The following is a 27,042-nucleotide window of genomic DNA, read 5'->3' on the forward strand; positions in this document are numbered from 1 at the left end:
CAGGAATGCGTCTGATAACTTGTACAACTCGGGGGGGGACCCAAGATCATGCGGTTGCACAAGTGTGCACACCCTCTTCTACACGGCGACGTGGCTGCACTCAGAATGATTCAGTCCCATTGAAATTCCGATTAAATTGGGGTCAGCATATGACATTGAATTAAAGTGGTTCAGGTGAACTCCGAATCAAGTTCAGCTGTTCAAGCAGGATTAATGAGGACCTAGCAAGACGTGAAATTGGAGATACGGGGTTCTTGGCTGAAGTGAACTAAACTAGGCTTAACCTGATCTGAAGTATTTGTACTTGTTGCTTCGCAAACATGAGCGACAAGTGTATGTCTGATGTGTGGAACGGGGGCATTTCCACAGTGACGACTTGGCGGAAGAGAAGGTCAAACAGCTGAATAGCACTGATCCAAAAAAAAAAAAAACCAAAGGTCTCTGTTTATGAAACCGACAAACAAGAGTGAGGCATCAACGGAAGCATCAGTTAAAGCGGCGCACATCCTGACCAAGCGCAAAAAGCCCTTCACCGATGGCAGGATCAATAACGTGCTGGGAATCATAAAAAGAGAGATGCGCTCTTGTATACAGCTTTTAATTTTTTTGACATATTAAAATGAGCATACAAGCGTGTACAATTGTATTTACACCCCCCCCCCACACACACACACAGGGATCAGCAAAACCTTTCAAACCCAGAGGCTCAAAAATCAGACACCATACATCTAGCTTGCACACAATTATGAACCCCTGCTACATAGGCGATTCTATTGAAATTGTTAAATTGTTCAAAACAAAAAGCGATCGCCACCTGAAGATTGTCGATAACAGTAAATAACATACCGGCGACTTTCGCAAATCTCTGGCGAATCTTTGTCTGAGCAGAACCACAGTTGTTTGAAGGCCCTACTTCATTCGGAAAACCCTGTCCGGTCCCATTACGTAGTTTCTGGGGCGGAAACGGACGGCGAGGCCTGACGGCTAGGAAGGGCAGGGCAAGCGGCTGTCCAAGCGTGGGCGGTGATGGCACGCCGTTGGGCATGTTTGGAGCCGCTGTCCGTCACGTTAATCCGCCCCGTCAATCACGGTGTCGTGTCGGCGATGTTAACGGTGACAGCCCGGTGTAATGGAGCAGTGGGCAAGCCTGTGTAAGGAGTCAACACACTGACGCTAGCCTCGCGGTATGAGTCATTGTTAGTGATAATGTCATGTTCGCTTCCTCGCCCGTTCATATCCGTGACAGCAGAGTCAATGTATGGGGGGGTGGGGTGGGGCAGGCATCATACAGTGGACAGTTTATCAGGTTTCAGGGTGCATGAAAGGGTTAATCAGCTTCCAAAATCGAACTCCAAAGGGTTGTTTTTCAACAGAGTCACTAATACCAACAGTGGGCTAACTGTTTTTTTTGTCCCGTCGAGGTTTAAGTGCTGAAACCACAAATACTTGGAGGTTTTTGAATATGAAACGGCTGAAATATGATTTGCACGCCGAAAGCGAGAGACACGAGACTTTTGGATAGTTACTAAAGGCGACTCGCTCCGTATGCATGAATGGAGTCGTTCCCTCGCAGTCGCCGGCTATATACGGCGTCCCATTGGGCTTTGCACTCCCCGTTCTTGTCTGTCAGTCCTCTTCGTTTTCTCTCTTGCAGCCTCTCAAACGCAAAACTTGCTCACTCGCTTGTAAAGGGACTTTTAAATTATTTGCCACCACAAGTCATGCGGCACATTTGGCATCCGTGATCATGTTCGTGGGACTACGTCCATTTAGGTGGACTTTTTGAATGCCCTGATGTGAATAAACGACAAATTGAGAGTCAACTATTTGGGCTTAGACCACTATTGCATGAAACGTTTTTTGAAAGTGATTAAATATTCTTAGCAGACTAAATATAAATAAACACCAGATTGTAATTACAGCCACAACCCCGCCCCCTCTCCCCCAAAATTGGAGTTGGCCCACTATTGTTCTCAATCGCTCAAATTTTAGAATGGGAGTGGAGAAACTTTCTATTTTTTTTGTCCCAAAACACTTTCCTCTTGAGAACTGAATTCAAAAGACCGACAAAAGCGTTTCGCAATTAAGTGACTTTGTTGAGTATTTTTTTTTGTTTCCGCAGAGGATAAAGAATATATGTCTTGCACCAACGCTAGTTTGCTAAGACACAGTATTGTTTTGCTTTGTTTCAATTCAGGCCATGGCTTGGAACATTGGAACAGTGGGAATGCGATTAAAAAAAAGATTCACGTTTCTTTCTGTTGACTTCAAGTGAAAGCCGAGTGACCCTCCGAGCTTGTATCGTGGCGCAGCAGATTTCGTCCCTCCGAAGTTGCTTTTACGGTTCAGTGATAGCAACCTGGTAGAAACAATCCGATTAGTCATTCTCGACTGGACTCAGGCCTGCGCAGACCCGGAGGACCCTCGGGACCTGCTTATCAGACTCCCCGGCAGAGGATGATGTTCATTCCTGACTCGGCTCAAGACCGCCACCTCAACAAGTGTCCAAAATAGGCCTACAAAATAGCGAAAGGGCGCATACGTTAAATCTCCCCGCCACTGGGTCCAAACTCCAAAATGTTCAAATCACGCAAAAACTATGACATCAGAGACGCAAGACGGCAGGCATCGAAATATCCTTGAGTCACGGTGACATGCGAGAAGGCCTGTGGCCGAAACTGCGGGATCGCGGGATGGATTTCTAGCTAAAGCCAGCACAAAGCGGAACGCTCCCAAAGTCAAATTGTTGACCTGCAAATCGGTCTCGGTTCAGTATCCGGGTGAAAGTGATACCTCAGGATGCGCAGTGACTCTGCGTTTTTTCGCCCTTTGTCATCTTCCCCGTCTGTCGCGTTTGATTTTGTTGTCAGTTAGGAATTGTCTCGGCCCCCGCTTTTGATCTCGGGCTTCCAGGCGGCAGGAGGTTGGTAACGCTAGCGCTGCCCTGCCTCGACGCCATCTGGGCAGCATTTTTTGCCCCCCACTTCCGCCGTCACACCGCAATGCTAATGCACGTCCCGTGGCGGCCGCGCAGTCCAACAATGATCACCCCGGGATGACGTGGATAAAATATCCCGTACGCGTTTCAGCCGCGTGTCTCTGTCCTGCTCAGCGCCCCGTGGAAATGTTATTACGAGCCATTGTATTATTCGCCGCGGGGTCGTTTCACCGCCGCTAATGTTCCTTCGTCCTCTCGGTGATTGATGAAGTCGTTTATCGGTTGTGATAAATTAGGTTACCCGAGTGGACGTTAAGAGACTAGCGGCGAAGCCGACGGTTTGCGTCTTAAGCCTTTGTGCTTTAAAATGAACGCGGGAAATGAGCTGCGGTCCCGCTTCTTCCGATTTGACGATCGTTTACAATCGTCTTCATGCTCCTTGCGAGTGTTTTCATTTCGTCTTTGGCTCATTTGTCCCGTTCAATTAACATCTGAAACGGTATCGGGATGTTGTTTTGACATTTCCCGCAAGTCGACGCCATCGGTTGCGTCTCTGACTTTGCGTACGGCTGTTATCCGTTTTTGCGTGTTTGAGAATGTAAGCTGACTCGATTTCGACACCGTCCTAGTTCACAAAGGATGACGAACGGTTTCAATCGGTCGCCTGAAATGGTGAATATAAAAGACTTGAATCGGCGCCTTTTCATCAGCCGGTTTCTAAGTCCCAACTGTCCTGCTATTTCTGGCTTTACTCTGTCAACATGATTGGTGCCTCTGTGCGTGCCCCCCCCCCCCCCCCACCGCTTCACCCAAACAAAAACAATTTCTTTTGGGATGGCTGTTTGATAAAATGATATTTTTGATAGGTCTATTTTTCACCGTTAGTGTAAAGTAGTGCAACGGGAAAAGGGGTGGGATGAGTCATATTTCTCAGCAAGGAAAGAGGGACCCACTTACCCAGTTTTTGGTCCCGGGGCCGTCATTTTTCAAAAAGCGAAGCAAACAGCTTGTTCAAATCCAAAACGGCACCGACGGTGGAAGTTCTGCGGGGATACTCGGCGTAAACAAACGAGCCCGCTTTTGTTAATTTTGTAACTGACTTTATGGCGACGCTCGTTTCCGCCTCGCCTGTAGCCGTACATGTTTAATGACGGAGAATACAGGCGGCAGTGACAAGAAGGACTTGTAAAACTGTCGTGTCGAGAATGCAAGGCACCCGAACGAGGTGGAGAGCGATTCGACCCTGGGAAAAGGTTGCGTCTTAGAATACAGGCAATTAGTACGCGGGGGGCATCCTGACATCTGGCCTTTATGTTCCTTTTCACAACCAAAGTAGTCCTGCGCTGCCTTACCGGTTACAATTTTTGAGCTGCGTCAAGCTCATGTGTAACCTTTGGAGACGATTAAATGAAACGCTGGTGTCAAACTCAAGGCCCGTGGGCCAGATGTGGCCCGCCCCATCATTTTAAGTGGCCCACGAAAGCAAATCAAAGATGACGACTTCCATGTCTATATTGTAAGCATTTTCTTGTTACCAAACCCCCTCATTACAGTTACTGAAACAAATGAATAAATATCAATAAAATACATATTAATCAAAATAATAAGACATTATTCTTGATTTCTTTATATAGTTTCAGTTATCACGGCCCTCCAAGGGAAGCAGTAACTAAAAATGAGTTTGACACCCCTGCTCCAATAGATACCATGTCTCATTTTTACCAGCACCAGCGAGTACCACAAAGTATTTCTAGTTGCTGTTCCGCCAGGAATTCCAAGAATTTCGAATTCGGATAGCGAATGTAAACCAGTGTTTTGGTCTGGAGTCTTGAAAAGGTGAACTTGTACATTCCGTAAATGTGTTTTCTGAGACTATGCAGTGTTCCAGAGGTAGTTTGGAACAGTCCCTAGAACTGTCTGTCACCGCAATAATGTTGCGTTTTCTTGCTGCGCTCGGTGTGAAATTGGTATCCTCACCAACAGCAACATTGTTTTTTACCGTTTCTTGTGAGACTATTTTCATGTAGGGAAAACCAAGGCGAGTTAAGCTCAGCCAAGTAGAATCCCACACTGGAAAATAAAGACCTTCCTCGAATCAATACATCGATGCCTGGAAGCTAAAAAATCCTTGTTCCCATGTTTACTGGAGGATGAGTTTTCAGAGAAAGGGCTTCTGAGGTACACAACAGTGTTCACGACTGAGATGCTGTATGTTTTTTTTTTATATTCCTCCCTCCACGTGCTACTAGGAAATAACACTTCTTTCATCACCCTGATATCATTCCGGGCGCTGTCAGCTGTCAGACACTTGTAAATTCACGAAGCGTGTCTTTCTATTTCATTCAGGCTCGGTAAATCCCCCGTTTGGCAAGATTTAGCCGCGAGTCAAACAGGCACGCATAAGAGGACAAAGTTGTTTGTGCCCTTGGACTGGGGTAAGGAAAATCAATGACAAATTGAAGAGAAGGACAAAACAAATTGTGGTCGCGTTGATGAATCCGTGCAGGGTACAATGAAATTGCCAAGACCTAAAACTCCCCCAAATTGGCAAAGACCAAAATGTTGGACTCATACGAGATGACATTTTGATTCCCCTTATCTAAATCCTACTGCACACTCATTGAAGAAACATGCTTTCTGGGGACGACCAAAATAACAGGCTCGGAAAACACTGAATTCCAATCATTGCCTTTAAAAGACATTTCAAGTTTTCGAGTTTCACCAGCAGTGGATTGAGCGGGTAGAACAAAAGAGTCATTCGACCCGATCGCTCATCTATTATTGATCGGTGTCTCCGGGCAGGGAATTTCAGGAGAAGTTTGGAGCTGTCACAAAGACGGACAAAGTCACAGAGCAAAGATGATTACCCGTCAATTTTTATGCGGAAGAGACATCCGTTGCTTCGTAATGTCGGAATAATATATGCACGTGCGCCGAGGCAGATACATTTGTCTGAGCCCGAGCCATCCGGGATGTCTCCCGTCTGTGTGTTAATAATTACTTCGCGGGGACGCTAATGGATTACATTTTGCTGTGGAGCATGTTTGCACTCAGACATTTCGGCGGTGCGGTTTTCACGTCCTATTACGCAGGCACTAATCCGAAAACGTTTTTTTTTTTTTTCGGATTGAAATATATTTGCCAAATGTTCAATCGGAACTCGAAATCTGCGGTTTTTCCCAAGTTCTCGTGAAATTTGTCCTCGATTTCGGAGAGGTTTTCTGACAGAATCTTGCTTCCAATCCACCCCAAAAAAGGGCATAAGAACAAGCTCCCTTATATCCAGCTCGTGTTTTCAAAACACGGGTAGCGTGAGAGCAACGGGAGCAGGCACCTGTTGAGGCAGACGAGGCGATCAATCAGAAACGGGTTTGGGGGGGGCGGGGATGAAAAACCCAGACTCACTGGGGATGAGCTCAAATCTAGCCAAGTCTCTTGGCTTTCCCCCATATACTGTGCCTCACTGACTTGGCCTACATTCACCTTTTTTGGGCTTTTTTCCCCATCAGAAGGATATTCTTGGACGGCTCTTTCAGGGTTATACATGTGGGGGTTGGTGGGGGGGGGGATCAGAATGCTTAAACTGAGTCAATATATTACCTTGGTTCTCATCTGTTCTTTCTGTTCCAATTTAACACATGAAGACTTTCCGGCAGCACTAGAGCGCCATCGTTGTCCGACGCTACCATAAATTTAGGCATTTCGGGCTCCAAAAATTGGGGACCAAATCCAGCGAGGAACCGTTTGAACAATCTGGCATTGATCTTTCCGGCAGAGCGTATTCTTCAGTTTCCTTTTGAAGGCAAAGACTTCTTTTGAAACCTTCATGATCCGCTTCCCTTTGTACGGCCACACGCCGACATTAAACGGCAAATCTCTCGGAGAGACTCTTTTGTTTGGCTACGACTCACAGTGGGGAGTTTTGCATATAAATCGAAGTCTCCCTTTCCCCCGCTTCCGCCTCGAGTTAATTGCGTTACTTTGGGGGCACCACGTCATCCGGTGTTACCGGAGGGCCCTGGTTTGTGACGGCCCGATTTAGGGGAACCGGGCCCTGCTTCCACCGGGGTAAGGCATGAAACCGTTTCAGGTTTCGATAATGAAATCGAAATTGCGGATGCGAAACACGATGAGGTCTTCAGGCATTGATGATCTTCACCGTCCCGACTCTTGAGTAGCAAGTGATGAAAATTAGTTTGACGCACTTCCCCGAGTCAACTTCTCCCGCTCCGTCAGCCTCCCTTTTGTCCGTCTGCCCGCGGATGGCAGTGACCTTGAGACGGGGGGGTGGGGGGGCGGCATTTGGAAATCACAAACCCGGAGCAGAGTCTCCGGAGGGATTAGTGTCTGTTTTCCTTGGCATGCGTTCATGGCAGAAGGTGACACCCGGACATAATGGCGAGAGAAGCCAAAACCCCCCCAAAAAATCCTAATAAAATAAAAGCTGACAGCTCTCGGCCTTTATCCTATCGTGGAACGCAATACCCCCCCACCCCCCACCCCCACCCCTACAGCAATATTATTTCATGTGCACATCAATCTGCAGCGCTGCTTCGTCACTCTATCCGTTGTCGTGTTACTTATATCTTTGTCACCTTCGGGGCGGGGGGGGCGCGAGATGGAAAACAAAAAAGTTTTTCTCATTGCCGTTCATTTTTTTTTATTAGCTCAAAGTAATGCTCTTGTTTACTTGGCCACAGGGTGCGCAGGAAGTTATATTTAGTTTTACTTCTCGTCTCGGAGCCGAGTTCATGTTGCCGTTGTGGTTTCTGTAATAATCGCTGCTATAGGGGCTCCGTTCTGTGTGCCTGTTTGTGTGCTCTGAGCCGGGTTCGGTTTAGCCACGGCTCTGCTCGTTTCCTGCGGGGTAATTGGCTTTAAACTCGACGCGGAACGTCAGATAAGTTCAGCCATAATGCCTGGTGTTGATAAATATCCCCTGGAGGGGGGGGGGGAGGGCGGGCGGGGGTGCTCCAGTGTATGCTGTTGGCTAATTTTTCGGAATTCAGAATGTTGGGTTCAACATTAGCTAAAACAAGGGTGGCCCGGTAGTCCATTGGTTAGCACGTTGGCTTCACAGTGCAGAGGTACCGGGTTCGATTCCAGCTCCGGGCTCCCTGTGTGGAGTTTGCATGTTCTCCCCGGGTCTGCGTGGGTTTTCTCCGGGTGCTCCGGTTTCCTCCCACATTCCAAAAACATGCGTAGCAGGCTGATTGAACACTCTAAATTGTCCCTCGGTGTGAGTGTGAGCGTGAATGGTTGTTCGTCTCTGTGTGCCCTGCGATTGGCTGGCAACCGATTCAGGGTGTCCCCCGCCTACTGCCCGGAGACAGCTGGGATCGGCTCCAGCACCCCCCGCGACCCTAGTGAGGATCAAGCGGCTCGGAAGATGAATGAATGAATGAATGAATTAGCTAAAACAAATGCTGACTGCATACATTGGTGCAAGACTTGATTTTTTTTTCCTTTTTTAAGACACGAGAGCCATTGACGTGAAGACAGATAAAGCAATACTCAAAAGGCATATAGTCTTTATCCTCTGCGACGAGTGACGAAATTGAGACAGGCCCCAGGAAATGTAAACGGTGTGTTCTACGGGGGAGATAATTGCTGATACCTGTCCTCAAAGGACGACGGTAGTTCATATTTTTTAAATAGTTGAACGTTAAAAAAAAAAAAAAAAAAAAGCTCAACTTTTCACTGGCTGGATCGTGCTGCCATTCGGCCGAGTCTGTTTGATAGTAAATGGGAGCCGCTTCATGAATCATTAAAGAGATTTTTCTTCCAGAGCAGAGTGCGATTTGGCTTAATGGACGCGGGCGATGAGAGCTTTTCCATTTTAGCTGTATTATTTAAAGCGGAATCGTCGGACGGCGGACGGTCGGAATCTGAGCGAGCCACAATGAGCGGCAGCGTTCATTATCGTCACTCGCACGTCTCGCTCTCCTCTTTCACCATGTCTGTAATCTGCTTTTGTCTTCTATTTTTCATGCCTCCCTTTTTTTTTTTGACTTCCTTGCATTCGGTTGTCTCTTGACTGCCGCCTTCTCGTTTCAGATACCTTTTATCTCATCCGCTTTCAGACAGAAATGCAATTATTGCGCTAATGCTAGGGTTTCTTTTTTCCCACCAGAGAGCGTTTTTGGCACGCTTTCATCGCACGATTGCATGAATGAGACTGTTTTCTGGGGTTCTGATTCCAAAAGTAGAACTTATTTATAAATATATTGCTTAACATTGAGTGACATGGGGAAAAATGGTCAATTGAGAAGTCAAATTTCAACAGCGGTGGGTCACGTAAAGCACAAGGCCATCTCCTGACATCTCATGGCAGTAAAAACGTTTTTTGGGTTTTTTTTTTTAACGGGTCTTGGCCAATTCCGGTTTGATCATTTAACTGAGGAATAAAAAATAAATCAAGTCAAAGAATATCACAAAAGAGATTTAGATGAGGAAGTAGAAGCGTGCTTGCATCGACGCGTGCATGGGAGGATGCTCGTACGCATGCACACACTACTAAATACTACTACGACTAAATAGCATGCAAGCAATTTTATAAATTTGCAAACAAATTGAAAATTGTTACTGGTGATTTTCTCTTTTTCTTTTGAGTTCATCGCAATGGACAGTGCAAATTTAATTTGACTGAACAGGAGGTGGGGCGGGGGGTTGGGGGGGGGGGGTCAGGGTGAGGCAGTTCTGACTTGCGGCCCAGTTTGGGGCCTACTTGAATATTTTCATAGGATGATATTTTGACACCAGTTTTGTTTTGGTGGGTTATGTGAACACATACGGAGTGTGAATTTTCTGCAGTTTGACATCACGGTAGCAAAGGTCGCCGTTAGCAAGTCTCCGCTCGCATGTTGCTGCTTTGTCAAAACACATCAAGATTCAGCTCGGCTCAGGCTGGATCGGCGCGGGCATTGTCGGAAGCTCTCCTGTCTTTTGTCACGGCATGCCGCAGCCGCCGCTTTCACGTTTCTCATCGTCATAGCAACAGGAGAATGTCCCTACCTTATCTCTCGGCGAAGATGTTGAATCGCGCTGAGCTGCTGCCATGCACTTTGTCAGTGAATGGAGCGGACAAAGTGAGAGATCCGCTATTGTTTTCACCTATCTTAGTTATTTTTTGCATGAAAGGGTTAATTCCAAATCATTTTACTTTTTTTTACCTATCCTTCGTAATTCATCGAAAAACTCATATCTCGGAACTATGTTGAAGTTGAGTGAAGGCGTTTCATTTTGAGTTCAATGCATTTGCAACTTAATTTCATAATTTAAATCCAAACAGTTGCCCAGTGTCTTTGTAAGCGTTCCCGGACGATTTTACGTCAAAATAGACAACAAGTGAAGAGGAACAAGTTTTATATCCAATTTGTCACATGACTGCTTTTGTTGCCATGGCTACCGAGGGCAGAGCCCTGGGGCATGCAATCGGCTATCGGCACTTAAAAAGTGACAAATCGTAGCAACTGTCTGTGCTTCCGCTCGCCTTGTCTCACTTATTTTCATTTCTGCTCTCTGTGTAATTGCACGTTTGCTTTTGTCTTTTTTTTTTTAATGACAATAATATATTCATGGATTCTGGAAATCTTGAGAGGGCTGAGCAAATGCCTGCCAACCAGGCTTTTAATCACAATTGAGAACGGACGTCCCGCAGACATCGCGTCTTCGACACACAAACGTAAATAGCGCACGGCATTTGCGACTCCAAAGAAGATCTGTCCTCCCTGACAAGAACCTAAAAGTAGATCCAGAACATCAAACCACTATTTGTATTGTCTGGCAGTGATTGAAACTGAAAGTAACTTTATGTTATTTTGGATGTGATGATAGTGTGGGTCTCTGCAGAGGATAAAGAACGCATGCGTTTTTTGTCATTATCTGTCTACATGTGTTGCCCCACCATTTGTTCAAGTATCCATCCCATTTGTCTATGTCATTATATAATTATTATTTTTTTGCTAGCATTTTTTTTTCTATGATACTATTGTCAAACGCGGCGCCTCCGTCTCCAAACTCTTCACGCCACACCGGCTCAGACATGCTGCCGACTATTAAAATATCACGACGGCTCAGTGTAATGAGGCCACACGTCTGCCGTCCCGTCTCTGTCTTTCTGATCCCTCCCTCTGTTTCCGATTATCCCGTCAGACTTTTAGATATGTCCTTGCCTTGAAATGTGATTAATGTCAAGTTTAGTCTCCCGGGATTTGGGAGCTTGGATTTATACACCCCCCCTAATGCCCCCCAAATCAAAGGGTTGTGTCTTTTTTCAAAAAAAACGACCTGTCAGTGCCCAAATCGGGAAATGCACAACTTTTTATGGCGACGGGGGCTGTTTGGGGAAGTATGATTTTTAAAATCCCAAATGTGGCATTGAAGGAGAGGAAAGCTGTTTTACTTCATGTTTAATGTCGGGGATCTAAAAATGGAGCAGTGTTTCCAGAAATTCTTTTATTTCGTCTACAGCACGGGACTAGCTCATGACCGCGTGAACAATGAATGAAAATCCAGCCAGCTAGTCGTCTTGGTTCAATTTGAGAAAATGTATGAAGAATAATTTAAAAGAAGAAAAAAAAATCATCTTCACGCCATCGCTGCAGCAACACATCTCAGCATCAGCATAGTTACGGAGACGCGTGTCGCTCAACGAAAGCACTGCAAATATCAACCTGTGCTGTCATGTATCAATGGCGCCTGCTGAGATATTAACAGGCGACGTGAACACATGAATGAGCCTCGCGTGAGTTATATTTGGTATCGCACTCTCCCCGGGATCTTCGAGACGTTATTTTTAATCCGACCCGGAGGCTGTAATGTAGCGGTAGTACCGTACCGTGTAGTATCTGCTCCTTAAGTTTGCTCCTTCCACTGCTTTGAGATTCTCCCATGACAAGTTAAATGACCAACCACCGCGTCACTGTCAAATTAAACAGAAGAAAAATTAAGGGAATTCTGTGTTTTGCATGCAAATGTTTGCTCGCGTGATGCTAACACACAATGAAATACCCCATCGACGGGCGAATGAAACTAGCAAGCAACATTGATTTGAACACAAACGGCGAGGCATACGTAGACTGACAAAATAAGAATGTTCTCGTGCATTTATTCTTTATCCTCTGTGAAGATGTAAATGTATTATTCAAATGAGGACATTTCTGAAAGGCTATGGGGTTTTTTTTTTTCCGCCCTGGAGAACCGTTGGCTGCCAAAAGCAATATGGGTTTAGCAGTGTTCCCCCAGTGAGCTGGCTGTCATGTCACAGCACGGCGGGATAATGAGGAAGAAGTGCGTGTGCGCGTGTATGAGTGTGTGTGTGTGTGTGTGTGTGTGTGTGTGTGTGTGTGTGTGTTTGGGCATGACAGTAGGAGACAATGACGGGAGACAACAAGGGGAACAGCAAATCCTTTTGTCATGTGGAGCGGCTTCGAAATGTCTCTGTGTCGGTTTTTTTTTTTTTTTTTCGTGCCGCTTGCCTGTTGTTGTCAGTTCATTATCCTTCTCGTTAGCGTGCCATCGTGACACCGCAATGGAGTCACAATACAATTGAGCATTCGGTAATATGGCGGCTGGGAGGTGAAGATACAGTCAGGGCGCATGCTTTATTTCTTTCTTTATTTATTTTTGGAGTAGTCGCCCTCGGTCGTCACGGTAACGGGAGCCCGACATGGCATCGGTGCAGAAGTAGGGAGAGGTGAGCAGAATTGTAGCCCTCAAAAACTGTGTGAGTTCCAACTTTGGGTTATAAGTGGATGTTCAGTGAGTTTGCCGTTTTGCTCTTTTTGTGGATTTTTGAACCCTCGGAAAAACAAATGACCCACACATAGCCATCCAATTAGTCATCCCGATGACACCATGAAGAAAGACAGAAGAGCCAAATATGGTCAGTGTTGCTCTCTTTTTGTAAGTAGAACTGCTTGGACTCGAGCTTGTTTTTCTTTTTTTTTTTTTTTTTCCTGTTGGACTTTTTCCCAGAACCAAAAAAAGCCAAATTGGGATGAGACCCTGCCACAGATTCGGGTCACCAATGAATATCTCCTACCTACAAAACCCCCTTTTCCCTGTCAAATAGCACAACTGTTCATTCTCCCATACTGCATCGTTCAATTCACCCCAAAAAATAAAAATAGATGAAGGTTGTGTTACCATAGCGCCAGCTGATCAAGGGAAGACGTGCAGCATTGTGTTTTGATGAAAGGAAAATTTCCTGCGTTGGATATTCTGGGAACTGATCTCCCAGGCTTTATTTTTCAGCGTGCTTTTTGTTTCGTGATAACCTCGCATTATCCGAGCCGGTCTCTATAGAACCGAGACTGAGATGGAAGTCAATTACTTGGCAGTTAAATTATGCAACAATGGGCTGTAATGAGCCATTCAGCAAAAAAAGCACCATATAATATTGGTTTAACTGGGGTTTAATTTTACAATGCGATTTTAAAAATAAATAAATACAATTAGACGTCATGCACGTTTCTCGGCGTGAGCCGTTCCCCTCCTGTTGATCGGCTGCTGCTGCGCGGCACATCAAAGCGGATTTAATGGCTTCTGTAATTTTATGCATTCATTTTGCGCTAATTAATTGCAGAAAATTTGAAAAAAAAAATCATGTTTCAGTGCCAGCCCTTTTTAGATGTTCTTTTGCCGACACCCACGTCACTCACCAGGCCTGGTCTTTTTAAGCCATGCATAGATTTTGCAGCAAAACGTGTGAGTGGTCAATTATTTTGTTTTGTTTTGTTCAAATGAAAATTCTAAGTCCCTAATTTCATACCCCAATCCCACCAGGAGCGGTAAAGCTTCCGGACTCGAGTGAATTCAGTGATCACAAAAAGTTTGCCCTGCCTTACTAATATCTTCACTTGTGTTGGGTTATTATTATTATTATTTTGTCTTCGGTTTTAATCTGCAAAGTACCTGCTCAGCAGTCGGTCCTCCCTCAATGTGACTCCCGGTGAGCGCAGCGGTGAAGAGCCCCGGGAATAAACAAAAGGACACATCAGTCACCCCCCCCCCAACCCCTCCCACATAGACACCTAAAAGGCGATGTTGATTTGACTGTCACTTTTTTTGGGGAGACGATACGTAATGTAATTAAGTGCTTTGTTGTTTCTCGTGCCCTTAAATCTTTCACGTTGATTTAGTGACGGACAGAAAAAAATAAAAAAATCAAATTTAGGAGTGCATTACAATTAGCCTTTAGAATATGACATTGACTTTGTTGACTGCGTGAATCTAACTTCTGACAAAACAGTTTCATGAGATGTTGTTTCCCCCCATAAAACCTCCCCTTTGGCATTTATATCGCGAGAAAATATATTTCTACCGGAGCGTAAAAGTGAATTGGACTTTCTCTGAAGTCTCTTAATTAGTCATAGGCTTTTTGTGTTTGGGCGTATGAGTGGAATCATTCCCTTTAAAAGCCACAAAAACTTTTTTTTTTTCATTTTGCTCATAGAGGCCGGAAAAACGAGATGTTGTGTAGACGAAACTTTTTTAGTCTGTCGGAATATTTTAGAAGCTAAAAGTAAAATTATGTTGACTGTGAGAGCTTTGCTGCACTGCTGCATGTGGAACACGGAACCGTCATTAGATCCTGTTCGGTTTTCTTTCCGAGTTGGCTGTGTTGTCTTTGACTTGACGGATGGTTTTGCGCTTGTGATTTGAAAAATGACTTCCAAGGTTATTTATTAGAGACTTGAAAAAAATTGCAGACGGACTACCGTGATTTCCGGACTATAAATCACAACACATATCATTCCACATTCAACCACAAGAGGGCGTGCTAGCCTATATTGATAACTCAACGACGTAAGTGACGTAGAAGAGGAAGCGCCACATCTTCTACCTCCGGAGTTGGCGGGGTTGTTTTAAAAATGACATGGAGGATGAAAATTTCATTTCCTGGGTGTTTAGATTTTATCGAATAAATTACCCCCAAAAATACGATTTATACTCCAGTGCGACTTGTATGTTGTTTTGTTTCTTTACACTCTGCACGCTAAACAATTCGTCTACTTGCGCAGATTATTTTCGAAAGACCCCCTCAAAACGTTCCCAAAGGCCTAATTTCCGAGCAACGTCCATTAAATTTAGCCTGAGTACTTTTTGTTTTCATTTCATGTCATGTGTGTTTTCGCGCGGTCAGATTTCACACCGCCAACGCTTCCAGGCCAACTGTAATTTCATCTCAACCGCTAATGATCCCGTTCACATTATTCCGATCATAATGTCGCCATAAAGTTTTATGATTGTGCTTTTTTTTCCCCCCAGTTTGACAGATTGAAGAAATTCAGTGAATTTTTGCATCCTCGTTATATTGCGAACCGCCAGACGTCTCGAGATTTAATCTGATGCCTCATGTCAACAAGTGGCGCAAAAAGAAGCGTGTGCTTGTTTGTTGCACTTGCTAATAGATTGCATTTCTCTCTGGAGGCAAGTTAATTAAAACTCGTCTGTGTTTACACTCTCACTTTGGAGTGAACGATTTATCTCGATTTTGCAAAGGGGGCTTAGCCGCTCCGTAGCGCCGAATAACCTGGAACATCTGGTCTAAAGCCGTCGTCAATTGTGTGTTTCTCTCCCCCCCCCTGCAGTTTATTGCCTTCGCGTCTTTGTTCTTCATCCTGGTTTCCATCACGACCTTTTGCTTGGAGACCCACGAGGCGTTCCACACCATCGTCAACAAGACGGAGGCGACGCGGAACAGCAGCCTCCCCGATCTGGGACCGCAGTACGAGATTGAGACTGACCCCGCACTCATCTATGTGGAAGGCGTTTGCGTCTTCTGGTTCACCATCGAGTTCCTGGTCCGGGTGACCTTCTGCCCGGTCAAGTTGGAATTTGTTAAGAGTCTGCTGAACATCATCGACTTTGTGGCTATCCTGCCTTTCTACTTGGAAGTAGGCCTGAGTGGCCTTTCCTCAAAAGCTGCCAAGGACGTGTTGGGATTCCTCAGGGTGGTGCGTTTCGTTCGTATCCTGCGTATCTTCAAGCTCACCCGTCACTTTGTGGGGCTCCGGGTGTTGGGCCACACGCTACGGGCCAGCACCAACGAATTCCTGCTGCTCATCATCTTCCTGGCACTGGGAGTGTTAATATTTGCCACCATGATCTATTACGCCGAACGCATTGGCGCTAAGCCCAACGATCCGACGGCGAGCCTCCACACCAAGTTCAAGAACATACCCATCGGCTTCTGGTGGGCCGTGGTGACCATGACCACTCTCGGGTATGGCGACATGTATCCAAAGACTTGGTCCGGCATGGTGGTGGGCGCCCTGTGCGCTTTGGCGGGAGTGCTCACGATAGCCATGCCCGTGCCTGTCATTGTCAATAACTTTGGGATGTACTACTCCCTGGCCATGGCCAAGCAGAAGCTCCCCAAGAAACGGAAGAAACACATTCCCCAGGCGGTACAGGGAGGCTCCCCGACCTACTGCAAAGCTGATCTCACCGCCACCTGCAACAGCACTCAAGGTGACCTGTGCCACGTCAAAGGCGGCAGGGGACTCGAACGCAATCGCTCAGGTAAGCCCGCTTTGGGAGAATGAAAAACATGCGCGGGTGTGAACCGGCCGTCTAAACGTTTCGCAAGCGCAGTCCTGCGTTTTTCTTTCGGGGCGTGCTCAAGAATTCAGTTTCTGCTGGTCCAAATTCTCAGGTGACACTTGAAATCTACAACACGCTTTGAAATGACAAAATAAGTCGGAACAAATATTCCCATCAAACCAAAATGATCAGGTCGTGACGCGCAGTAGCTTCATGGCTTTTGTACTCGATTGTCTCTCGAGCCAAGACCAGAGGACTCCACCGGCGGACCATTTGAGTATGTTTTGACATGCTCGTGATACCGCTCGCAGTACTGTCGGCGGACTGTAGCGGCGGCAGCGACCTGACCGTGTCCCCGGAGGAAAGAGTTGCCATGCGAAGGTCCAGCACCCGAGAACAGGACCGTCGGAGCGGGGGGACGTGTTTTCTAATCGCTGCTAGCGATTACAATTGTCCTGCAGATGGAGGCTTAAGAAAAACAGGTATGTACACTACCTCCTTTTATTAATTTCTTTAACATGAATGCATTCCCGTCCCAGCCTGGTTTCCATAGAGGTTTAATGAGCTTTAATTTTAGCGCTCTGAGTGCACCTTTGACACAGCAGAATGACATAGTTACAAGGAAGTGCGATCATTTGCGACTTGATCGTACCTTTTGGGAGGGATCAACGGAACACCGTACCCGATACCTTGCCGTCACGGCAAAGTTCTGTACGCTTGTGCTCCGCGCTCTGACCGCACCTTTATGACACAGCAGAATGACATAGTCATAGGGAAGTCCAATCATTTGCTACTAGATTGTACCTTTGGGAGGTTTGACGGAACACCGTAGCCGGTTCCCCGCCGTCACGGCAAAGTTCTGTACGATTGTGCTGCGCGCTCTGACCGCACCTTTATGACACAGCAGAATGACATAGTAACAAGGAAGTCCAATCATTTGCGACTTGATCGTACCTTTGGGAGGGATCAACGGAACACCGTACCCGATACCTCACCGTCACGGCAAAGTTCTGTACGATTGTGCTACACGCTCTGATCGCACCTTTATGACACAGCAGAATGACATAGTTACAAGGAAGTCCGATCATTTGAGACTTGATTGTACCTTTGGGAGGCTTGACGGAATACCGTACCCGGTTCCTCGCCGTCACTGCGAAGTTCTGTACGATTGTGCTGAGTGCTCTGACCGCACCTTTATGACACAGCAGAATGACATAGTCACAGGGAAGTCCAATCATTTCCGACTTGATTGTACCTTCGGGAGGCATCAACGGAACACCGTACTCGATTCCTCGCCGTCACGGCAAAGCTCTGTACAATTGTGCTCCATCATACCCGTCTAAAATTGCTTTAAAAGCCATCTGTCTGAATGATCGGAATAAATATTTAACTTCCTCCCCAGCAGTTATGAAACTTGTGACAAATTGACGGCTTGGGTCCACGGGCCAACCGTTAATAAGAGACCGCTCACTCGAAGAGGGGTTAGTTTCATACGCTCTCAACAAATCAGCAGTCAGTAAGTGTTGCCAGTCCGTCATTCGCCCGTCCGTCTTTATCTCAAGCTGAACTAAAACTGTCATCGCCAGCCTGTCGTTAGTTTTAACCGCGCATCCATCAAGGGAAAACCTCCAACCGAGCTGACGGTTTCGGCTGTCACTTCAGCCTTCGTTGAACTTGTCACCGCTTAAAAACAGCTCTTTGTTGGTTGTTTGTTCGATATAGCACGAGTCACAATTTAACATTTCGGACCGGACTTTAGCTAGGAACATGGAAGTTGACACTTTTGGGGGCAGCATAAGGTGATGCGGCAGGCCAGATCTGGCCCCCGGGCCTTTACTTTGACACCAGTGCGTTCATCCCTCCCTTTTTCCGAACTTTTTCATCATTAGTCAATTCGTCCGGGGATAATCTTTTTCGAGCTATCGTAAAAATCTTTTCTTTGATAACTTTTGATGACAATTGAAGTGAAGCTCCAATTTGGCCCTGATTGTCATTCTGGACTTCAAGTACGACTTCATCGTGCCTTACCGTTCGGGAAATAATCTGCGCATGCATTCACCGTACACGATGTGATAGTTGCTCTGTTTCACTCCTGTCTCCTGTCTTGCCACGGTTCACTCGGCCTGGACTTGGATGCCTGCCTGCCTGCCTTGCCTGCCTGCCTGTGTGTGTTCATGTCCCCGCACCACTTCCACCTCTTTGTCGCGCTCCATCTGAAGGCTACGAGAAATCTCGCAGCTTAAACAACATAGCAGGCATGACCGCTAACGCCCTGAGGTTGTCTCCCGTCACCTCGCCCTACGGATCGCCCTGCCCGCTACGGCGCTCCCGTTCCCCTATTCCCTCCATCCTGTGAGACGTCCGGCGCCGCCACACTTTTATTTTTATTTTTGCATTATCCGATCAAAAACTGAACTGTGCGAAATCGCTGAGCACCTGTAGCAAAGGTGGATCGACTGACTACCGTCAAAGCGTGCTTGGCTATCCTCCTGTGTCACTTGAAGTTTCCCTCTTTATTTATTTACTTTTGGATTTGATATTGTCATATTGCAAAAAAAAAAAAAAACAGCTGATGGCTTTCAAAGTAGCAGCCGTAACATTTAATGAAGGACATGTTTTGTAATCAGGGATATTAGATGTCGCTCTATTTGGATGCCGAGAGGGGAAAGGTGTGCTTCCATAAAACAATAAGACAGCTGTTGCTTCGTTTTATTTTCATTTTATTGTTTTTTTTGCATGGACTGCAATCTGTAAACCATTGTCGTCTGCAAGCCATGTTGCCAGGGGGGGGCGACCGCACCACGCACACTGTGAAAATATCATATATCTGCTGCCATGTGAAAAAAGGAAGCACTTGACACCTGCTTTCGGTTGGGTTTTATGTATCGGTAAACTTGAGCGCAGTACTTGGCTTGGACCTGCAGAGGCGCTGTTGAGTCAGCCTCCACAAAATACGCAGTCCAAAGAAGAATTTGAAATTTTAAAAATCGGAACATTCTATTTTTAGGTTACAATTTTACTCCGTCAATTTTGTCCTTGTGACTTGATGACTTTTTTTTCCCTCAGAATGTATTGATTTATTCTGAAAATCTGCAAAATGAGATGCACATATTTATTCTCGTAACATTTGTTCCCTCCAATATCACACGTTTGTGTCTGTATGACATGTTTCAAATTCATAACGTAAATGTGAAAAGATTTTTACTCTGGCAACATCGCATTTTTTTCCCCCCCACCTCTAATTATCACAACTTTAAGGTTGCGACATAACTTTGACATTGTAATACCCCTTTAACTCATAATTTAAAAAAATATGGCTCTAATACTTAAACAAAAATTCACTGCACATCAGTCACAGCAAAGATGCAAAAAAGTAATTGACTTCACAATGCGTACAAAAATCTTTAAAGAGGAGGTGTTCTTCTTTCCTGTCCACATGTCTGCACATATATGCACGTGCATAAGTTGTATGTATGTTTCTGGTTGTTCACTCTCAGATAACTGCAAAGAGATGGTGTTTACTGGTTTCACACAAGCAGAGAGTGGCGTTCTATCTTAATGGCTTTGGGGAAAAGCAGCGCCTTGGCAGAAAGGTAACCCTCTGCATGGGTGTGTGGGAGGAGTCAATGCCGAATCCCCTTAGCCTTTCGCACCACTGTTTTTTTTTTTGTTTTTTTTTGGTTTTGGTTTGTACGCTCTTATCGATGGAGGTCATTCAATAATCTATGAGACAACAGACCGGAATATGTTTTTAGGCAGTTTGATCTAAATATGTGAAGGATGTGCCTTGACAGGATATCGAGATGTAATTTGAGAGGATCCGGTCGTGTCGTGCAATTTTAGTTTTTTTTTTTTTTTTTTTTTTTTTTTTTTTGTGGAATGTAGACTACTAATGGAATAATAGGAACGTCGAAGAAATATGAGGATGTATTGAATGCAGACTTTCATGAAAAGATTTTATTGTAGCTGAAATGAGAAACTTGAGTGAAGCCCACTCTTCTTCTAAAGTCCCTCAAATGATGATTTTATTCAACTGAAATCCTCAGTTTCTTTTTTTTCTTTTTTAATTTTGTGTCCTAATCTTCTGACTTCATTCAGCCGATTTATTTTTTTGCTTTGTTACTCTCGTAACATCACATCTTATTTTTCGTACCTCGGATTCAGCTTCTGACAACATTGCGATTTTGTCCTATGATTATTAGAACTTTATTCTGGCAGCATGAATCTTTTTTTCCAAAATGAATTCTTACAATATTCTGATTTTATTTTTATTTTTTTTAAATCACCATGACACCTGTCTTTTAAAAAAAAATTCCCCGTCTGATCCCAACAGGTGTTTGCTTGCACACTTGGACCTCACCCTCCATTACTCCAAGTAGCAAAGAGTTGCCTAGCAACTGGCTTGCAGACGATGCTCTTTTGCGCATAGATTGGCCCCACCGAAAAATCAAATCCAAACGGGCGCTCTTAAAAACATTCCACTTTGTCTGTGGACTAAATTATTGATCACCTCCATCAGAAACCGTTGAAGACACCATGTCCGTTTCATCCTTGAGCATGTATTTCAAACAATCGAACGTGCATGGCAAAATATTTAATGGAGACCGGCTGAGAATTCATTTCTGGTTTGATTAACACCCCACCTACCCACCACCCCGCCCACCCGCCGGGGGTGAAACTGTATAACAATATGAGGACCTATTGCAGTGGGAAGACCCCATTTGGAGGCATTCCAGCCGCTCCTACAGGACAATAAAGGAGGGAGTCGACGCAAAAACCACTAGGGAGACCCCGTCGGCCCCGTGACTCGGCACACGGAGGAGGAAGTTCCCCCGAAGAATCCAAGAGGACGGTGACAAAGCATTTAATCCCCTAAGCAGGAGGCCAAATAACGGGACCCCAGGGCTCCAATAGACGTGTGTAAATAAGTCACCCGCGACAACGCAATTTGGTTGCTAAGTTGCACCGTCAAGACACTCAAATCTCGCTCGCGCCGCCCTTCTTGCAATAAGTGTTTTTTTTTTTTTTAAATGTCCATTGAGGCACTTTTGTGTTCGAAAATGGAGTGTTTTCTTATTCCGGACATGCAGTATAATTCAAGAGACAACCGTGCTAAGTTGAGTCAACGTGACATCTCTGCTTTTGGTCAATTTCAGTCAGTTCAAATGCTCTGCTGTGTATTGATGTATGTGCATATCCTATTTTTGGAAGGTCATGTTAGGTGGGCTTTGGATGTCGTCACTTTTCGAGATTAGCACAGAAACGGACAAGAGAGTCTACCACCCCCACTGACCCTCACCGCGATTCAAGCGCCATTGTAGAAGTCTCCCACTGTGTATTGAACATGCAACGACCCTGCGTCAGTGCTGCAAATGGAAACCAAATGATTATGAGCAAAGGTTTCCTCATAACTCAGTGGTGGCTAAAATTATTTCATTCTTCCAAATGCATCCAACTGTCTTTTTTTTTTCCTGGGAGGAAATGTGTAGCAGAAATTTACGAATTGTAAAGATATATTTTTTACAAAAAAAGTGGGACTTCTAGAATGGCTGCTTTTGCACAGTAGCAATTCCTTGTACCCAAATAATCAGATCCATTTTGTGATAGGTGTATTAGGGCCACACTGAAAAGAAAAAAATATATATATATATCAGAATAAAATAAACATTTTGAAATTATTACTATCTGACAATGGGCTCTATTTTCATGACCAGCGTAAAACCTGTACATGCACAGCTGTGGCAACTTTGGCGGGCTGCGCCGCTGTGGATGTGGTCACAGCCAACAACCGTGGCCAATCAAAGCGACTTTAAAACTACTTTTTGTCTGATTTCTACCTCTTTAAATTCTGGGGGGAAAAAATACAAAAAGTTCAGTGTTCTTGAAAAAAAATATGTCAGATGCAATTTAATCATATATTTATCATCAAGACTCACTGTATTTTGGGGGGAAAATCCTCTTGTCAAATTTTTCATTTATTTCATTCCTTCATTTCCCTCAAATGTTTTCCCGCAGTATCACTTTTTCCAAAAACGATTTTATACTTGACCGCCGCCCCCCCCCCCTTTTTTTTCCCTTCCAGTTTGGCCCTAATGCTCCTTGGTCAATTTGCAATAATCCCAAAAACGAAAGCGCCAAGCCACACTGTGATTCCAGTTAAAAAAAAGAGAGAGGGTTGCAGGTTTATTTAAAAAAAAAATGGCGGAGGGAGACTGTCAGGTGGCATTGTCGATGTGTCGCCCTCTCCCCACAATCCTTGTGTAGTACACACGCTGCTTTATTCTTGAATGTGACAAAGGAGTACCGTTCTTTGTGTATTTTTAAGATTATGTAACTCTGGGGGGGAAACGTTTAAAAAAAAAAATCGGTTTATTTTTCTGAATTCCAAACGTGTATTTTTGTGTCTTACCGTTCATGACCCTTACCTGTGAAAATCACGGTCGCCCAACGCTGTGCTTATTTTGTCCATCGTGTCTCTGGAACGTCGTCGAGCTCTTTGATTCCAAGTTCACGTTTTTGTATGTTCTGTCGTGGAGACGAATTCTAGTTTCGAGTCTGTATCTGAAGTGCATGCTTAAAAAGAAAAGTTGTGTCAAAGGCTAAAAAAATAAAATAAAATAAAAGACGCTGTATATAATGTTGAGAACAATGTGTATAAAAGTGGATACGAAGTGAAAGATTCACATAAACTATTTATCTTTTCATGAATGGGTGCTCGTTTTAATTCTCAACTTATGCATGTGTGATATTTTGGGCGGGGTTATGAACGCCCCCCCCCCCCCAAAAAGAGAAATTTACAGGTAAGTGCATTTAATCATTGCTTTTACATTTTTCTCTGCACAGCCTCAATTCTATTTTTTTTTTTTGTCCAATCAGGTTTCAGCCTCAGTGTTGCCATGTGAATCTAATCTGCCCCAGGGCCTTCAGAATCCGTACGCTGCCTGATGTAACCTCAACTCTGTCATCAACTGGACCGTTCCTTGAGCGTATCGGAGTTCAAAATCATCCGCACGGGGCCTGCCAGCTGGCCCATAATGGTGTCAAAATGTTTCCGTCCTCCGAGTTCGACTAGCCAAACGCATTTCATAACCGGCGTCTCTGGTGAGCATGATGCATTTTCTCAACTTTTTCTAAGTCATTTTGTCATGCAATAGGATTTACATTGAGTGATGTAATTGTTTTTTTTTAATTTTCTTCAAACACGTTTATACTTATCATTTTTTTTTTTAGATATACAACTGCGACTAACTTTAACCCGTTAACTAGCAGACTCTGAGCAAAGCGATTCAGGCCACTCTGACCCTTAGCCCGATAGGCGCAGAAACTGGAAAAAAAAAATACAAAAACAGATTTGTCACATCCAGTTGTTTATTTTGACTTTATTTGAAAAAAAAAATGCATCAAGACGTACCTGGGTTGAAATGTCTGGATTCTTTGAAAAAATAAATGCATAAAAAAACATGAAAATAAAATGCCTGGATTCTTCCAAAAAATTGATTTTTGTTTCTTTTTTTCTTTTTTTAGAATCCAGGCATTCAGTCCCAGTTATGTCTTTGTGTATTAAAAAAAAAAATACATAAAAATCACATGCTAGTGTAAAGGAGGCTCTGAAAATGGCTGGCACTGAATGAATTAAAGTGCAGCAAAAAAAAAAAACAACAAAAACAAACAAACCAAAAAATAAATCCTGAAGCTTAAGCGACAATTCCATGAGACGAGAGTGAACATCCCTTTGACAAAAAAAAAAAAAAAACACCGCCTTCCTGTTCTATTTATGGAAACCCAGACGCTGAATACTTGATTGCGGGTGCATGCATATTATATGCAAGCGACTTTATGGAACATCAGAATGCCAAAGTCATTGCCCCCACCTCTCCAAAAACTGTATTTTTTTGTGTCATCGTTTCTTCAACGGGTTTCGGAAGACATTGCGAGCAAGGCCATCTCCATTCACCGCCCGTTCGTGCTCACCTATTCGCTCTTCAACTCACGTCTCACATTAAGCGCCGTTTGGGGGCAGTGAATCTCAGAGGCATTCCAACTATCTTTACTCGGGTCGCCATGGAAACAGCCACAGACGTGCCACGGAGATGTAAACAGTTAGGGCCGGGAGTGTGTGTTTTTTTTTTTTAAATTCAAGAGAAAAAAGAATCCTCTGCATCCTACATCCGCCCACAACACACTCCCATGCCTGGGGAGGAGGCAGGATGAGTTTCTTCAAATGAAAGATGCCGGAAACAAACGACCGGCAGTGACGATCGTACATACCGTGCATAAATATTCATCGCGCTTGTCATTCACGTTTTTTTTTTTGAAAGTTCAGTCCAGGAAAAAAAAAAAAGCTTAGACCTGGAATTTGACGTTAAGTGCCAATGACGGATAGAACCGTCATTTTAATAATAAGACATGAAAAGAGCACCTTGACGAACCGTCATTCACACAGTCACTTACCCACGCTGAGTTAATTGATTCCGCGTATACGGTGACACGTTCAAAACACGCCGTCGATGCCAAACCATTTTTTAATCTCCTATACAGTATAGCAAAACAAGATCATACCACCGCGTGACATTCAAATCTCGCTAAGTGCCGTGTAATGAGGCCGGCGTTCGAGAGCCCGGTGTGACTCAGGTGGCCGTGAGTGGAGGCTCCATTTGCAGGCTTCATACCACACACACGTACTCCAAAAAGCCACGCTAACACTCTCAATTACTCACGCGGTGACATGGAGCCCCTCACTGACAACCCGCCAGGGTATTGTTTAGCGGGAGAAGCTAAGTGCAGGGACTCTGGGAAAACGGCAGCGTCGATTCACCGGGGCGGGGGGGCTCGTCGTAATTATAATCATTAGGAAAAGGAGCAAACAAAACAGCGGCGCTAGGCGCTAGCGCGGTGCCGGAAAGACCGCGGCGGGATGCGGGTGCGCCTGCGCAGGAAGCTGCAGCCTCTCCAGCTGCCCATTACGACACTTTCACTCCTCAGAGCACGTGGGATACTTATGTGTACTCCTCCGTTTATTTTTAGCTCTTCTTTAGTCACGGTTAAGAGGGCATAGGATGGATGTTGCGCTTTCAGGCTGCTGAGGTGGTATCGGTGCGTGTGGTATCGGTGCATTTTTATGAGTCTTTGCATTGGAATGAGACAGAGATTTGTGTTTTATTAGCTTGCGCCGGCGAAAAAGTACAAATATTAACGGTGGGTTGCGCCGTCGACAGAGTGTTATCTAGCTTCGATAACTAGACTTAAAGATCAACACGGGCGCACTGTGGGTTGACGGGAGAGAGAAAGAAAAAAAAAAAGACGATGCAATATTTAGTTCGTACATTCCAGCTGATCAGCAGAAAAGCCTCTGATCCGGCTCGGCTGCCTCCGTGTCACTCGCGGGGTGGGAGATCATAGACCCGCCGCACTCGGCGGCGCCTTAATGAGCTAGTCGAGCCAAGGTAAGCCCGAGCGCGCTGTCGCCATCAAGCGACGCGAGCGACGCTGGGCGCTAAATTTAGCTTGGCGGAATTTGCAATGGTCTGAAAGCTTTTCATCGCTTGTCGCCGGGAAGCTCTTGCAAGGAGTGGGGAAAAGAACTTGTCTCTTGCTTTTTGTAGGCGGCGTCTGTCACGTGTAATGTTTTTAATGTATTACACTCGGTTTGTTTTCACGGGTGTCTGCCCCGCCCCTTCCTGGCGTCTTGCCCCGCCCCTATCTGGTGTCTACACCAATCAGCGACGACCTTTATATTTTCTCCAGGTGTGCGCTAATTTATGTTCTGTCCTTGTCTGATGGTTATATCAAGTGGTGAGTGTTTGTTTGTTTGGGATGGGGGTGGGGCGTTGTGCTTTTTTTCACTGTTTTTCAGATTTGGGACCATTTTTGACCTTTGGCCTCCACCAGACCGGCGGATGAAAACGTCAGCCTGAGGTAATCAGCACATTTTTTTTTCAACTTCACATTGAAATACACGGGCGGCCCGGTAGTCCAGTGGTTAGCACGTCGGCTTCACAGTGCAGAGGTTCGATTCCAGCTCCGGCCTCCCTGTGTGGAGTTTGCATGTTCTCCCCGGGCCTGCGTGGGTTTTCTCCGGGTGCTCCGGTTTCCTCCCACATTCCAAAAACATGCGTGGCAGGCTGATTGGGCGCTTTAAATTGTCCCTAGGTGTGAGTGTGAGTGCGAATGGTTGTTCGTCTCTGTGTGCCCTGCGATTGGCTGGCAACCGATTCAGGGTGTCCCCCGCCTACTGCCCGGAGACAGCTGGGATAGGCTCCAGCACCCCCCGCGACCCGAGTGAGGATCAAGCGGCTCGGAAGATGAATATTGAAATACACCCGAACTACACTTAGGCAAAGATTCTTCTCACACGCGACAAAAGGGAGCGAGTGTAACATTAGCAATACCCGCGCCACAGTGAAAATGGCTGGTTTGGTTTTTAAGTGGATGTCTCACCCACTAACTAATTGTGGCACACTGTCCATTACAGAAGACGGACACAATTGAATGAAAACACGGCAAATTACTGCTTTCGGCGACGAGTCAAGACTGCGCCAGTCAATCAGAGGGCA

At 45.2% G+C, this 27,042-nt stretch overlaps 1 protein-coding gene and 2 long non-coding RNA genes across 5 annotated transcripts in view; 1 reads left to right on the forward strand and 2 right to left on the reverse strand.

The window, feature by feature from the left end:
• Window positions 1-23,197, forward strand: part of kcnc2 (potassium voltage-gated channel, Shaw-related subfamily, member 2) — a 27,486-nt gene extending 4,289 nt beyond the window's left edge. The window contains exons 2-5 of one of the 3 annotated variants that reach the window (XM_052056166.1): window positions 15,535-16,468; window positions 16,801-16,971; window positions 19,987-20,082; window positions 21,197-23,197. In XM_052056166.1, the coding sequence (XP_051912126.1) occupies window positions 15,535-16,468; window positions 16,801-16,971; window positions 19,987-20,048 (1,167 nt within the window). In that variant the 3' untranslated portion in view covers window positions 20,049-20,082; window positions 21,197-23,197. Of the gene's footprint in view, window positions 1-15,534; window positions 16,469-16,800; window positions 16,972-18,708; window positions 19,563-19,986; window positions 20,083-21,196 lie in introns of those variants that run through there. The other 2 variants (XM_052056164.1, XM_052056165.1) reach the window with 2 other exon arrangements.
• LOC127594244 (uncharacterized) lies at window positions 16,977-17,822 on the reverse strand. Its single transcript, XR_007960649.1, has 2 exons — window positions 17,745-17,822; window positions 16,977-17,141 (listed from the first exon to the last, which is right to left on the reverse strand). It is a non-coding gene; the product is annotated as an uncharacterized LOC127594244 (long non-coding RNA).
• Window positions 19,541-20,011, reverse strand: LOC127594255 (uncharacterized). The gene is made up of 2 exons (XR_007960661.1): window positions 19,877-20,011; window positions 19,541-19,759 (listed from the first exon to the last, which is right to left on the reverse strand). It is a non-coding gene; the product is annotated as an uncharacterized LOC127594255 (long non-coding RNA).
• Window positions 23,198-27,042: the final 3,845 nt, after the last annotated feature.

Source organism: Hippocampus zosterae, chromosome 21 (genome assembly GCF_025434085.1).
Source record: "Hippocampus zosterae strain Florida chromosome 21, ASM2543408v3, whole genome shotgun sequence".
Lineage (NCBI taxonomy): Eukaryota > Metazoa > Chordata > Actinopteri > Syngnathiformes > Syngnathidae > Hippocampus > Hippocampus zosterae.